General features: G+C 41.9%; 2 protein-coding genes across 2 annotated transcripts in view; both read right to left on the reverse strand.

Annotated features, from left to right (window-relative positions):
• UBE2U (ubiquitin conjugating enzyme E2 U) overlaps positions 1-5,504 on the reverse strand; it is an 83,375-nt gene extending 77,871 nt beyond the window's left edge. Inside the window, exon 1 of the mRNA XM_055585602.1 lies at positions 4,997-5,504. Within this exon, the coding sequence (XP_055441577.1) occupies positions 4,997-5,050 (54 nt within the window). The 5' untranslated portion in view covers positions 5,051-5,504. The remainder of the gene's footprint in view (positions 1-4,996) is intronic.
• Positions 5,505-8,097: 2,593 nt separating this feature from the next.
• ROR1 (receptor tyrosine kinase like orphan receptor 1) overlaps positions 8,098-14,831 on the reverse strand; it is a 466,632-nt gene continuing 459,898 nt past the window's right edge. The window contains exon 9 of the mRNA XM_055585619.1: positions 8,098-13,094. Within this exon, the coding sequence (XP_055441594.1) occupies positions 11,667-13,094 (1,428 nt within the window). The 3' untranslated portion in view covers positions 8,098-11,666. The remainder of the gene's footprint in view (positions 13,095-14,831) is intronic.

Genomic DNA, 14,831 nt, shown 5'->3' on the forward strand with positions numbered 1-14,831 from the left:
ATTCCTGAAATTTCTCATTTAAATATTTTTATTTTAGCTTATAAAAGCCTAGGCTCAAAGAAATGCTTGGTTTTCCTTCGTAAAGTTGAAGTTGCAGGCACTCCCAAATTTCAGAGTTCTGTTAACTGTAAAATAATTAGGTCTCTCCTTGTCAAGGACCTGAGATGCAGGGATCTATTGATCTCTATATCTGTGTCTACCTAACAGAAGGGGACTCAGAATCAATATATGCTGACCCTTATGTCATCTTCTTTGCTTTGGCCTGGGTGACTCAAGGTCCAGCTTTGCCTGGGTCTGGGGGAATTCCTGGAGAAAAGGACTTTCAAAGAGCTAAAACTGTCATAATCACTGGTAAGCTGGCACCATTGGTCATCCTAGCTTGGGCATCAAGAACTTTTGCAGGGTGGGAGTTGTATGAAAAGAAAGTGAAGTCGCTAAATCGTGTCTGACTCTTTGCAACCCCATGGGCTGGGGCCTATCAGGCTCCTCCATTCATGGGATTTTCCAGGCAAGAATACTGGAGTGCATTGCCATTTCTTTCTCCAGGGGATCTTCCCGACCCAGGAATTGAACCTGGGTCTCCTGCATTGCAGGTAGACGCTTTACCGTCTGAGCCACCAGGGGAGTTGTATACACTGTTCTTTTTTGGAGGTTGGTGTTTAAAGATTGGTGTCAGTTTGTTTTTCATGCAGGCTGGTGCCCAAACCTTGTAATCAAAGTTCCGAAACATTTTAACCGACCACGACCTTAAAGAGCCTTTCCTGGACAGGCCTCCCTCCATATCCTCTGTTTTGGTGGTAGTTTAGACACTACGTTGTGTCTGACTCTTTGTGAACCCATGGACTGTAGCCTGCCAACCTCCTCTGTCCATGGGATTCTCCAGGCAAGAATACTGGAGTGGGTTGCCATTTCCTTCTCCAATATCCTCTGTTTTAGCTCCTCTCAGAAGTACCTAGATGATAGTATTTGATGCAAATTTCCTGAGTTGTTTTGCAGATGTGAACACCCCACCCCCACCCCAAAGGAGAAACTACTTGATGCCTATAAGCTCATAGCCCCAGGCCTCCTGGAGCCTCAAGTCTGATAAAGTTAACCCCCATGACCCCACCCTGTTGCCTCACCATCAGCCAATCAGAGAACTCTGCACACACTGATCACTATCCTGCGACCCCCCCCCACCCCCCACCTGCCCTTTAAAAATGCTTTGCTGAAACCCTTTGGGGAGCTTGAGGCTTCTCAGGGCATGAGCCAGTTTGTCTCTTTTCATGACCTTACAATAAACCTTTCTCTGCTCCAAACACATATGTTTCACTTTGGTCTCTGTGTGTGTAGTCGGATGCAGGAACTTGCATTAACAGCATAATCCCCAGAATCACATCAGGAGAGGATTTTAGGGTTGCCTATGATGGGGCGTCCCTGGTGGTTTACCAGTAAAGAATCTGCCTGCCAGTGCAGGAGACACAGGAGATGCCGGTTTGACCCCTGGGTTTGGAAGATCCTCTGGGGAACAAAATGGCAACCCATTCCAGTCTTCTTGCCTGGGAAATCCCATGGACAGAGGAGCCTGGTGGGTACAATCCATGGGATTGCAAAAAGCCAGACACAATTTAGTAACTGAACAACAACAATGATGATGAAGGAATGCAGTGTCTGCCTGGGTACTTTACTTGCACTGAAGTGTTTTAAGAAAATTTTGTCTCCTTTGTTCCCAACATGGGAACACCAATCACTGAGAGATAATGCAGTTTATAATATCTAAGTATGACTATGAATGACTATTATGTGTGTGTGTGTGTGTGTGTGTGTGTGTGTAAGGGGAGGGTACTGGTTAAAGGATATAATTATTCTAGGTTTCTTTCACATATGTATCTACAAAGAGGGATGAAGCATTTCATATACCTTCCCATAGTCTCTCAGTTGCCCCCAGGGGAGTTCCAGAATTTCAACATGGGAGGACCTTTGAGGTGGCAATTGGCTTGAAGGGGGTGTAAGGGGTGACATATGGTTTAGGGATGGCTTAGGGATGTGTCCTGAAGCTGTTTTTACTTAGTGTGTGTTTTATTAGGGGTGGTTTGAAGGGAGATGATGAAACTTATTGACAGGTTAAACCTACCCCCACTTCATTGGCACAGAACAGAGTGTTCTACATTATGGCATATGCATGAATAATTAAGTAGGATATTTGTGCTCTAAATATTTTGCCACATTAGAAAATAATGTATTCCTTTATGAAAATTGTTTAACACACATTGGAGAGTGACAGCAACGTTATCACTTTCTGAGCACCTCCTACGTGCCAGATACTTCTCATGTATGTGTATATGTTCTCATTAAATGCTTATATCAACTCAAAGACAGATATTAGAGAAAAAATATAAAATTGTATGCTGTGTGTGCTTAGCCGCTCAGTTGTGTCCGACCCCTTGTGACCCTGTGGACTATAGCCTGCCAGATTCCTCTGTCCATGGGGATTCTTCAGGCAAAAATACTGGATTGGGTTGCCATGCCCACCTCCAGCGGATTTTTCCAAACCAGGGATCAAACCCAGGTCTCCCACAGCTGATTCTTTACCATCAGAGCCACCAGGGAAGCCCAAGAATACTGGAGTGGGTAGCCTATCCCTTCTCCAGAGGATCTTCCTGACCCAGGAATCAAACCAGGGTCTGCTGCATTGCAGATGGATTCTTTACCATCTGAGTCACCAGGGAAGCCATAGACTATGTTTTTGAGAACTCTTGTGTCAGGCGCTCTTCTCTGCAACTCATGTTCCTCACCTTCAATTCTGTGAAGTGAATACTTTCTCGGGTGAAGAAACGGCAGTTCAGTAACTTGTGTAAACTCATATGATTACCAAAGGGTGAAGGGGAGGTTTAAGCCCAGGCAGTCTGACATCAGAACCTTTAATCTTAACCTCTATGCTACAGTTACACCATTTTGTGGATAAGGAAGTAGAGAGTGCCTTACTTATTCAAGGTCTTTCGGCTCATATGTGGGAGTAGTTGAAACGTACATGTGTCTGCTCCCTTCTCTTCATCCAGGGTCCATGAAGCGGGGGTGGGTGGACATACAGGGTTGGATTCTATGTCTGAGGAATGAATTTATAGATTGTAAGGTCACTTTTATGGCACATTCGGGGGTGGTCTTGAGAATTTAGGATTTTTAGAATCTCCCCAGACAATTGTCATAATGACAGGGTTTGGCAGCTATTACTCTATTGTGCAGCTTGCTAATGTTTCATTCCTGGTGCTATCTTTGGCTGATGAGTAGGTTATTTAGGGCAGTATGTCAAACCTAAGGCTAACTCTGAGCTCAGCTGGGAAGAGCACCAATTAGTGATTAGCTGCAAACACAGGAGACTAGTGCCCTGGGTTTGCTATACTGACTCTGTGCCCTCAGGGCTTCCACGGGCTGGGCTGCTATTGGTGTTCCTAACTAGGATTCACCCACTTCCCTGGAAGAAGATTCTCCATCCCTGCCCCTGACTGTGATGATGTGGCTAGTTGTGACTCTCAGTAGGTCAGGATTCATCATCCATGTCCTCTGATCAGGTTTGGGCTCAGAGTTGGTGTTGACCAAGAGGATGTGAGATGGGCACATAATATACAGCATGTCTGAGCGCAAGTTTTCTGAGTGATTGTGTTTCAGTTCTGCCCCTTGCTCTTTTCCCTTTGCCATGACCACAGCACATAGTACACTGTTCTAACCCTACATCACAGGACACAGCCTAACTCTACATCATACATCACAGGACACAACCTTTACAGTACCCTGTTCTAAATCTACATCACAGGACACAGACTAAATCTTAACCATTCGGCCACCATAGCCAACAATGTGTGCCCTAGGACTGGGAAACTGCTCCGCTTTGCCATAAACAAGGCTGCATTCAGCACTGGTGTCAACCAGGGCCATTACTCTGTACATTAGCCAGTGATCAGTGAACTGCAAGTTCTACATGGGACCTCCAGTTTCTGCTTGGGCTCTTTGGGCAGGCACCTTGGCCTGAGCTCTATTCAAAGCTGGAAAAGGGCATCTGAAGGAACATCCTTGGGTGCCATAAAATCTAACTGAACTGCCCGTATCTCTTGCTGTGGACACTTCTCACACTTGACTAACCGCTGCTCCTGTCTCAATTGCCTCCATAGCTCTAGGAGCAGAGCATTGGGCTATTTATCAATTTTATTTCTGGCAATTCCTGCTGCCAGAAAATTGGGCCACATTTGCATTCATGCCATCTGGATAGAGTCTTTCCCAGCTTGGCCTCCCTTCAGGGTCTTCACACTCCTAACACCTTTGCCCTGCCACTGCCCCTCTATTTCTCCCAGGCTAGCCACCATTGAGGTTATAGATGGGGTGCCCCAATCGGGTGCAAGAGTGGCAGTCAAGGATCCAAAAGTGGTGGATGAGGCATTGTTCAAAATGGCATCTTTCATGCCGCCAGTAAAATGCTTGTCATCTGGGTCTCAGGTATTTGGGTTAAACATTGATTATTTCACACCCAGTTCTCTCACAACTTGGGTCAACGCGGCATAGGTATACCATTTACTCACAGCATCCGGGAGCTCTCCCACGTTCACCCAAAGGGTGCAGATGGTGGCATTAATCCATTCCATCCAGGTGTGTGTTTGGTTAAGGACCCCCTGAATGAGTTGCCTAGTGTTCTGCAAACTTTGTCTTAAGGAGGGGTGAGGGGTTAAAGATGCCAACCATGCTCTGTTGTCCCCGAACAAATGATACCCTCCACCCCGTGTCCCAGAGTCTCAAAAGCCATGCTGCCATGGGTTCTCCTTGCTTTTGCTAAAATTGCTTACCCAACTCGACCAACTCCGCCTGAGTATACGGTCGATATATCATGAACTTAGTCACTTTGGGGGCCCCTTGAGGATGTCCCCGGGGGCCATGGACTGCTCATGTTCCACTTTCTGCTGTACAATGGGCCTGCTAACAAGCGAGGACCCATGGTCTCATGATGTTCATTGTCACTGACCCTCATTACCTCATAGTTCAAGGCGCTGGGTTCCTCAAGGCCAGGCATCTCTTGCTTCAGCATGTGCAGACGCTGCTCTAGCTCTTCCTTTGTCTCTGAAACTCGTGCACTTGTGCAGCATGATGGAGAGCACGATCCATATTAGCCTTCAAGGTAATCAAGGAAACCCACTCCACAGTGCCGGCAGCAGTACACGCCGCTTTGTTTGGCAAACAGGAACTCAGCACCTGGAATGCCTCTTTAATAGTATCCGGTGACCCATCCACCACCTCCCAGTCTTCCACTGGGACCCATGCCCGGATGACCGTGGCCACCGGCTAACACATGCTGCGTGGTGGCCCCCTGGCCTCCTCCTTCCATTGAAGCCTCAGGCTCCCCTACCTACTGGGTATCCTGCCTACGACACCAATTGTCTCGCTTCTCACACTGGCTTGCTGAACCCAGGGTGGCCAAGGCGTGAGTGGGGAAGCTGGGAGAAAACTCCAGGAGCCCTCAGAACGCCAGATATATTTATTCTCTAATGGCGGTGGAGCGGCAAAAGGGGTTTCTCAGGTGGGGCTTATATACAGTTTACAGAACAAAAGAGGCACGTGGCCAAGTGGGTACATCACGACGCGCATGCACAGTGCTATAAGTCATCTCAGCTGTTACATAATGATGTATTTGCAAAACATGGGGCGAGAGAGCCTGCCCATCGCCACCCTGGCTAATTTGCTCTTTCCCTACAGGGAGTTTCAGTTTCGGCTCCTTTCAAGTGATTTTAATGGACAGTGACCCAAAAGAAACCTTTCAGGTAATTGTGTTAGAATGGACCCCATCCTAATACCCAAGGACTATAGTGGCTTAGGAGGACTTGTCATCAAATGGAGCCTGATCTCCACTTATTTCTGATACAAGTGTCTCTAGGGCCAGGGAGAGCTTGAGCATTAATCTATGGCTTTGTGCTGTCAGTTCTGGTGTTTCACGTGTGTATTTGAATTTACATTTAATAACACAGGTCCATGAAGATTGTTTAGAACCACTTTGCTTCAAATTTAATATCCCCTCAATTATCTTTATTTCAGCATGTTGACCTCTTAAAATATTGACCTTCTAAAAAGTATAAGTACATAATATGCATGCATACTAAGTCACTTCAGTCTTGTCAACTCTTTGTGACCCCATGGACTGTAGTCTGCCAGGCTCCTCTGTCCATGGGGTTCTCCAGGCATGAATACTGGAGTGGGTTGCCATTTCCTCCTCCAGGGGATCTTCCTGAGCCTGGGATCGAACCCACATCTCTTATGTCTCCTGCATTGGCAGGTGGATTCTTTACCACTAGCACCACCTGGGAAGGCCTGTAAGTACACAATGCCCTATCCATTCTTAACGAGGGGCCTTTCTCCTAATTGAACCATTCTTGGATAAGAATAGCAAATAACCTGGTCACTTGGGTAAGGATCGGCATGATGTCAGGCCTGGTTAGTGAATGTCACAGTCCTTGTGTGAATAAGCAATTCATGGTGCCTAAGATTCAACTAGTCATAAATGTGTCAAATGACCTTCTTGTATGTCTCTATGTTTTTAAGCCTTCCCAGTCTAATTTCCCAGAGGATTACATTGATCTTGGGTGCTTTGATGGTTTGTAAGGCTTTTCTTCCTCTGCATTAACAGGGTCCTAATACTCTTGACATTTATGGTAACAAATTTTGGGAGCAGTCATCTTTTGACTGCAAAATTTTCCTCTTATCTGTGTGCTCCTTTGCTCCTTCTGCTCCTCTTATATAGCATTTCTGCTTTGGTGTTTGAACTATTGGTTGAAAAAGATGCTGTATAAATTAAGAAGAGTCTGAAAGTCACCTCTTGAACCTCCCTTGGCTCCTCTTTTCGGTCCTCCCCCAGAGTTCTTGGGCTCTAAAGGCAGTGGGGAGCACAGTGACACAGAAAAGTCCACAGGCCAGCCAGTGGGGACTGATAGACTGTAGATGGCAAAGGAACACAGCATAACCAGGCTCAGATGACTGCATCCAGCCAACTGGGTCAGGTTGTCATTGGAAGCTCAGGGGTGGCAGGGAGCCTCTGTAGTTGCTTTTGCTTGATGCTTACTTGAAGCTGGGCCTTCCATCCTTGCAAGAAAGACCAGCCTAACCTTGACCTCAAGTTGCAAAACAAAGGACAGTTACTTTAGTTGTGTTAATCATCAGTACAAGGAGCCAAAAAAGGGTACATTAAGAAACCAACTCTTTTGAGCCTGTTCATATGAAAGAAAAAGCTTTCAGTCACCATCCAACATTGTGGGCTTGCGTGAACTAGACAAGGAGTATATTTTTGGAAAAATCTAGGTACTGTTACTTCTCCATTCAAGTGAACAACTACAGAAAAATATAATCAATTGTCAAATGCTTAATCCAAACATTTTTAGCTTTGAATTTTATGTTGATGCCTTTTTAAAAATTAGAGTATAGTTGCTTTACAATGTGTTAGTTTCTGCTGTATATCAAAGTGAATCTGTTACATGTATACATATATCTGTTCTTTTTGGGATTTCCTTCCCATTTAGGTCAGCACAGAACATTGAGTAGAGTTCCCTGTGCTATACAGTAGGTTCTCATTAGTTATCTATTTTATACATAGTGTATATATATCAATCCCAATCTCCCAGTTTTTCCCATCCCTCTTTTCTCCCTTTGCTTTGCAAATAATAAGTTCATCTATACGATTTTTCTAGATTCCCACATGTAGGCATTAATATACAACATTTTGGTTTTCTCTCTTGAATTTTTGCTGAAGCAAAACTTGACTACCTTTAAGGGGACTAAAGTGTTTGAAATGCTATTAAATGTTTATATGCACATTACTGAGGATGTAATGAGCATCCTCGCACCTTCCACCTCTAGACTTCTAGGCTGGTTCTCTAATTCTCAATCTTTAGACAATAGAAGGGCTTGTTAAAGCACAATTTTGTGGAACATGCCCCAGAATTTCTGATTCATTACTTTGAAGTGGGGCCTGTCAATGTGCATTTCTAACAAGTTCCAAATCTGCTGGTCTGAGGACACTTTGAGAACCTTTGTGTTAAGTAACCATCTTTGTGTAGATAACAGAGCCCATCTTTAATTAGTATTGAGAGGTTTGTAGGAGGCATTATCTGAGGTAGTGCTGTGAGCCTGCAGATGTTGATAATTAGAGATTTAAGGGTAAGTCCCCCCATCCCAGAGTTGAAGGAATTGGGAATGGTGGGAGGGGAAGAGCCTGGAGACATAAGAAGGAAATGGGAGTGAAGGGCAGACTGAGGAATTCAACTGAGAGGGAAAAACCCAACCTGACACAGATCTCACTGCCATGTGAAGTGATTGCTTTATTGAGTTTGATCGCTGAGGTGGTGACAAGAGCTATACCTAAAACATATGGATAAGGCCCTGAAGGTTTTATTGTATCCCCTTCTGTATTAAATAGCAGAAATGGACAAGTTCTTTGAACTTTCATAATGATACTCATTTTCTTTGACAGTGTGTATTAATCGCCAGATGGGGAGTTCTTTCTTTTGGGCAAATAAGGTCATAAAGATAAGCTGTGACAATGAAATGGCCACATTTCTTTTATTTTATCAATATGGTTGGAATCTAAGTTGAACACGATAAGATGTACACAGCTTTTTCAGAGTTCTAAGATGAGTTTTGATGTCTCAGTTCATACGGAAACATCAAGGCAGAAAAAGATTCAACTTTAAAATCCAATTTTGACAATCCATTTAATTGTCAAGTAATTACTCAATATATTATTTTGATTTTAAAAATTTAAATCTTGCCATCTATAGGTGGGTGATATATGGTCATAAAAATCACTGGAATTCTTCCTTCCACTTGTGGTCACTAGCAGAAGAATGTTCAAGTCTATTATAACAGCTTACTTGAAAAAAAAAGCATTTCAATGAAATAGCAGTAAATAGAAATTATGACTCCTCTTTCTATGAAATGTCAAACATTAGGAGAAATAATATTAAAATTCCCAAATACCTCCATGATAGCAATATTCAGGAAATAGTTTATGGTAAACATTTTTAATAAACAGCAGCATAAAATAATCAGTGTTTAATATCTCTGGTGTGTGAAATACAAATGCATATATCCTCAATATAAAATAGGCTTCTTGTCATTACAATTTCATGCTTGTCTATTTGAAATGCCCATAATAACAAATCAAACATTAAGTAATACAGTGATTAAATGCATGCAGTGAAAATAAGGAAAGATAGGGCAAGATATCTGAGTAGTGCCATTATATATTCGGAAAAAAAAAAATCTATATCGAGTTAAAAACAAAGGAAACAAGGAAACAGACCAGATATAAAAATGCAGAGATATATTTCATTTCTGTGATACAAACCATAAACATAGTTTTGTGCAAAAAAAGGGAAAAGATCTGAAAATAAAGTCATCTTACAAAATGTTGTCCACAAAGCAAAAGATATTTTTCAGTCTATGAAAAAATACTATTTTAATACAAAAGGGACTGTGTTATGCAGTATCACAGTGCTTTATAAAATACATTATTACAAGTGGTTTTGAAATTTAGTTTGTTCACCTTAATGACTTCAGTAATTATAAAATGTTTAAAATAAATGTTATAGTTCTTTATAAAAAACTAACTTGAATTTATTTTTTACCCATAGTAATGTTTTTCCAGAGTAGATATTTTACTGGCTCATGGAATGCTAATTTCCCTTTAAGGGACTCCTAGAAAAACTCAGATTCACTGAAATTGTGTTTCCTTAAAATAATAAATATTCTTGGAAAACAATTGATTGTCATATGATATACAAAACTGTGGTTGAATCTTCATCATTAAACAGTTGCATAGCAACAAAAGGATACAAATATTCGCCTTTACCTAAAGTTAAAAAATGTAACTGCTGAGTCAGCTTATTTATGCCGTAAAATTGTATTAATTTATTTCCAAATAAATCTGAATATAGCCAATTTTTTATGTTCACAATACCTATAGGTCCATATTTGTTGTCTGAAGATTCATTGTTTGGGAAAATTGCCACACATTTTTGTAAACATATTTCTTTGATTTCTCATCTAAACTGAATTTGTTGTTTTACAAAATTGAAATGTCAATGTGCTTCTAATTATCCTACATTCTCTTTATCAAATATTATTGCCAGGAATTATTTTATATCCTGTAAGTCTCTTTGCAAGTCTCTTCAGCTGTAAAATTAAAAAAAAAAAAAAAGAGAGACTTTGAGACATTGTTCTTAGAATAAAGGAGTTTTTTGTTTGTTTGTTTAACAAGAGAAACATCAATCATAATATTCCTTTTTATACAAAACTTGAAACCCATAAGAACTCTAAGTTTGGCAAAAGATGTCTAGCAGGTAAGGCATGAGATGCACATTTGATACCTTCTTCTAACTAAGGCAAAAATGATCATTTTGCTTCTACTTACCAGCTTAAAAAATTCAGTTCATGGTAAATGTTTGCTGAGAACTCAGTACTTGGTTTTCAAAGATATGTAATATTTTGCAAATAGAATTTATAGTCTTTGGATTCCAACTAACTCTATGGATAAATTGTCATATAACTGTTGGTGCTGGAATAAAATCTGTGAACATTTCCAGATAAGAAAATAAAGTGTGAGAAACTTTAAATTAACTAGATATTGATAACAAAGAGTTCCTCCTGCCCCAGAGTCCACTGATGGTGTGCACTCCCATACCTCGGACAACTCATATGCAGGAGGAGGCAAGCACAGATGGTCTGGTCTGTAGCCACACCTCTATTCTTCAATGTTATTGGTCCAGGGAAGCTTCTGTGAGGCTGTCCCCACGGGAACCCTGTTCCCTTCCCACGGATGCTGATCTAGGCCAAGAGGCCACTTTTCTGGCTATGCTGCCTTTGGTGCCTCATTTCTAATGCAACACAGAGAACTATCAACCCACAATCAACTTCAGCATCCACATGTAGCCTTCTTACGATCTGATGCCCTAGTTATTTCAAGGGCTGGTGTAAACACACTGTGGAAAAGGCCTTCCTGATCAACAGAGGAGATTCACAGAGAAGCGTACTCTGCACCCTCCAAGAAGCCCCACTGTATAGAAGGCTTCGGAAACTTAACACTTGTCTTAGAAACTTACACTTGTCTTAGAAACTTACACTTGTCTTATGGCTCATTTCCATTTGGGATTTTAAGTTTGGCCTAAAGTTTCCTCATTGATTCTGAACATCACTTCCACACAAACATGCACAGAATCTAAATTGAATCAATGTAATTCCTGAACATCTGTCCTGAAGAAAAGACAGCAGGTAGACAAATTCTACGGTATATACATTTTGGAGAGAGAACAGTCATGGTGACCAAAGGTGAATACATAAAGCACCATTTGACTTTCCTTTTTGGTTTGATACTTAATCATAAGGTCCTTTTCCTCTTCACTGGCTTACAGTGTTCAGTACTTGAAACCAGATGTCCCAGTCCCAACGCCAGGGCGTACACCCTGATGGAGTGTTGATCCCACAAAGTTTCTTTTCTGGCTGGTGTCTGCCCTGGTTGGTAAGACACAGTTAAACTTCACAGAAGATACTTGTTGCAGTGTCTGCTAAATGAGAACCGTACTTTAATAAAAATATTTGAATATAAATCTTTTCTACGACTTTCTAGTTTCTCCTGTATACCACATTTACAAAAGTCGCACATTTTACAGTTCTGCAGAAATCATAGATTCGGTGTGTCCATGAATGTTGGAGTCTCCTAGCAAAGACGGTTGCTTTGAGTCTATTTTGTAGGGTTTTTGAGATTTGTTGCCAAAAACGGTGATACCCATCCCACTGGGATGATTTGGAATCGACATGTGTGGTAGTAAGGGAATATTTGCTTCCTGATTGGATCCTGATGAAGGCAAGCTGGTCACGTGACCAGTACTAGTTGACCCACTGGCACTGCTGGGGGACCGACTCTTGGGAGGTGGGCAGTGCTGAATCACTCTGGGAGGGCCTGTTGGCTGATAGTGGGCAGCTGGAAATGCAGCATATCCAGGAGGTATTGGGTATCCATTGATGGGGATGAATCGCTGGTTCTGAGGTATTGGTGGGCTGATGAAACCAGCAATCTGGCCCTGTGGTGTAATACCCTGGCTCGGGAACATATAATTGGGATATCTGGGATTACTGAGATTACTCACTGGGCTGGCACTAAGGGAGGTTGTCTGAGTGGTGGCATTTCCGCCGGAAGGAGTAGTAGAGCTGGTATGACTTGAGAGTCCCTCCCAGGACCGAAGTCGGACATGAATATCTTTAAATCTTGGTCTCCTGGAAGGAATCTCATTCCAACACTCTGTCATGAGGCTGTACATCCTGGGTGGGCAGTCTTCAGAGCATGGCAACAGCTGTCGTTTTCTCACCATTTCGATCACTTCCTGATTACTAAATCCATAATATGGCTGGAGTCCAAAACTGAAAATCTCCCATAAGACAACTCCAAAAGACCAGATATCTGAATCAGAAGAGAATTTGCCATACATGATGGCTTCAGGGGGCATCCAGCGAATGGGCAGCAAAGACTTACTCTGCACCCTGTAGTAATCAGCAGAATATATTTCTCTGGAAAGCCCAAGGTCTGAAATCTTCACGTGAAGTTGCTCTCCAATTAAAATATTGCGAGCTGCAAGATCCTTATGAACAAAGAAGTGACTAGACAGGTATTCCATGCCAGCTGCAATCTGAATTGCAATGTGTAGAAAATCTCCGTGATCCAGGCTGGATTTTACAGTCCCATCTTCATCACTGCTGCAGCCAACATCCGAATGTGGGGACCGCATGATGAGGAACTCATGGAGATCTCCCTGATTCATGTACTCAAAAAGCATACACACAGGTTGTTCCTGAGTGACAGCCCCTAGAAGGCAGACAATATTGGGATGGTGTAGTTCAGCCATCAGGGAGGCTTCCTGTTGAAATTCTGTCCATTGCTGGGGGTTGTTATAGTCTTTCAAGGTCTTTATAGCAACTAACTGAGCATGGTCCATGCCTGGGAGATAGAGATGGCCCTTATAGATCTTTCCAAAAGCACATTCACCCAATTCTTCCATAAAACGTACAGCGGAAAGAGGCAGCTCTTTAGCCTTGCTCTGTATGGAAAAGAAAAGAAAAAAATGTTGTTTAAAGCATTTCCTAAGGCAAGATATGCTGGCATCTGAAAGGAGGGATGGGTTATGTCGAGAAAAATTCTACATATCAAATTAAATACAACGTTGTACATCTAGAAGTCTTTAAAATTGTTGGCTGCAACTTAGCCATAGGCAAATTTCTGTCCATCACTCACCTATCCCTCCATCCACACCCCCTGCTCCTACAGTGCTTTATTGCTATTGCCTAGAATCTTCCTACTCAAAGGGTGGTCTTGGGAAGAACAATATCAGCACTACTTGAAACTCATGATAAATGCAGATTCTTGGGCCCACCTTAGACCTACAGAATTAGGATGTGCATTTAACAAGACCCCAGGTGATTTTGGTGAACACTGGAGTATGAGAAGCAGTGCTGCAGAGGATACAGCCTTCATCCTTAGCCTGGCACTTCAGAGTATCTGTGATTTGCTCTTACCCTTGCTACCCCTCTCCATGATGGCATCATTTAGCTGAATAGTTTCCTTATCATCCACATGCAAACACCATGCGTGTTCTTGCCTTACACTGTTGTTCTTCCAATGCTGTCCTATTTTTAAGGTGTATAGTGAGCTAAAAGCCAGAGAAACCAAAATAAAAGGCTGTTCTGAGGTGCCCATAGTAGAGATGGGGAGGTTTGGAAGGGGCTCCTCTCTACTTTTCGAATCCTTGCTCTGAATTCCCCCGACCACTCTGGTCTTTGCCTCTTCTACAATCCCTCTAGCTTTACAGTCCGAATGTTGCTACGTGCAGGATGCAGTGAGGTAACTGGTTACTTGCATGACCTCTGCAGACTTATAGTTCAAGTTGAAATTCTGCCCTCTCTACTCACCAGCTGTGTGACCCTGGGTACAATATTGCACCACTCTGTGCTTCAATTCTCTCATCTATAAAATGGGATGATAATCATTGTACTTATCTTGTAGGGTTTTTGCAAATTTGCATGATGTCTGGCACATGGTAAAGGCTGTTTAACTTTTAAATTATTATCTCGCTGTTGCTATTCTTTTAATGAAAGAAAAAGCAACATTTGTCCATTTTATATTTGTCCTTTCAATCAGATTTCAATGTTTTGAAGGGAGCCATTGCCTTCAAACCAACTGATTATCTCTACAGCTTTGCAAGTTAATTATTTACTGATTGACCTTAAAACAGGAGAAAGCAACTAACACACAATGAAAATAAGTATTAAGTTGTGACATTTAATCTTGAAAGTAAATGTCTATTATGTCATGTGTTTTTACTATTTTTGAAATTCACCTCCAATCTATCCTGAAGTTTAACCTAATTTGTTATGGGAAAAGTTTAAAAGCAATGTATTTGTACATAAACTGGTTTTTTAAAATAATCCCTTTAAATGGACTTTAATCCTTATTTTTTAGAAAAATACTGCTGAGAGTATCCCAATTGAAGTTGACAATTCTGCAAATACATATGGAATTCAGAGCTCTGTGCACAGTTTAACAGTTTGGAAAATTAAGTATAAAATTTCTCCAATTCAAACTCTGCTAATCTAGAATTCATGATGATTAGCTCCGTTCTAGGCTGATATTTTCCAGGGCAAAATGCCCATTAACCTAATGATAAGTGTAAATAAACCTGCAGCAAGATACCCACATAATTGAACAAAACAGAACTGAGGGTTTCCCTCAGAACTTTTCTTAATGATTTAAATGAATCCAATTTATGGAAAAGTCCCTT

The sequence above is a fragment of the Bubalus kerabau genome, chromosome 6 (assembly GCF_029407905.1).
Source record: "Bubalus kerabau isolate K-KA32 ecotype Philippines breed swamp buffalo chromosome 6, PCC_UOA_SB_1v2, whole genome shotgun sequence".
Lineage (NCBI taxonomy): Eukaryota > Metazoa > Chordata > Mammalia > Artiodactyla > Bovidae > Bubalus > Bubalus kerabau.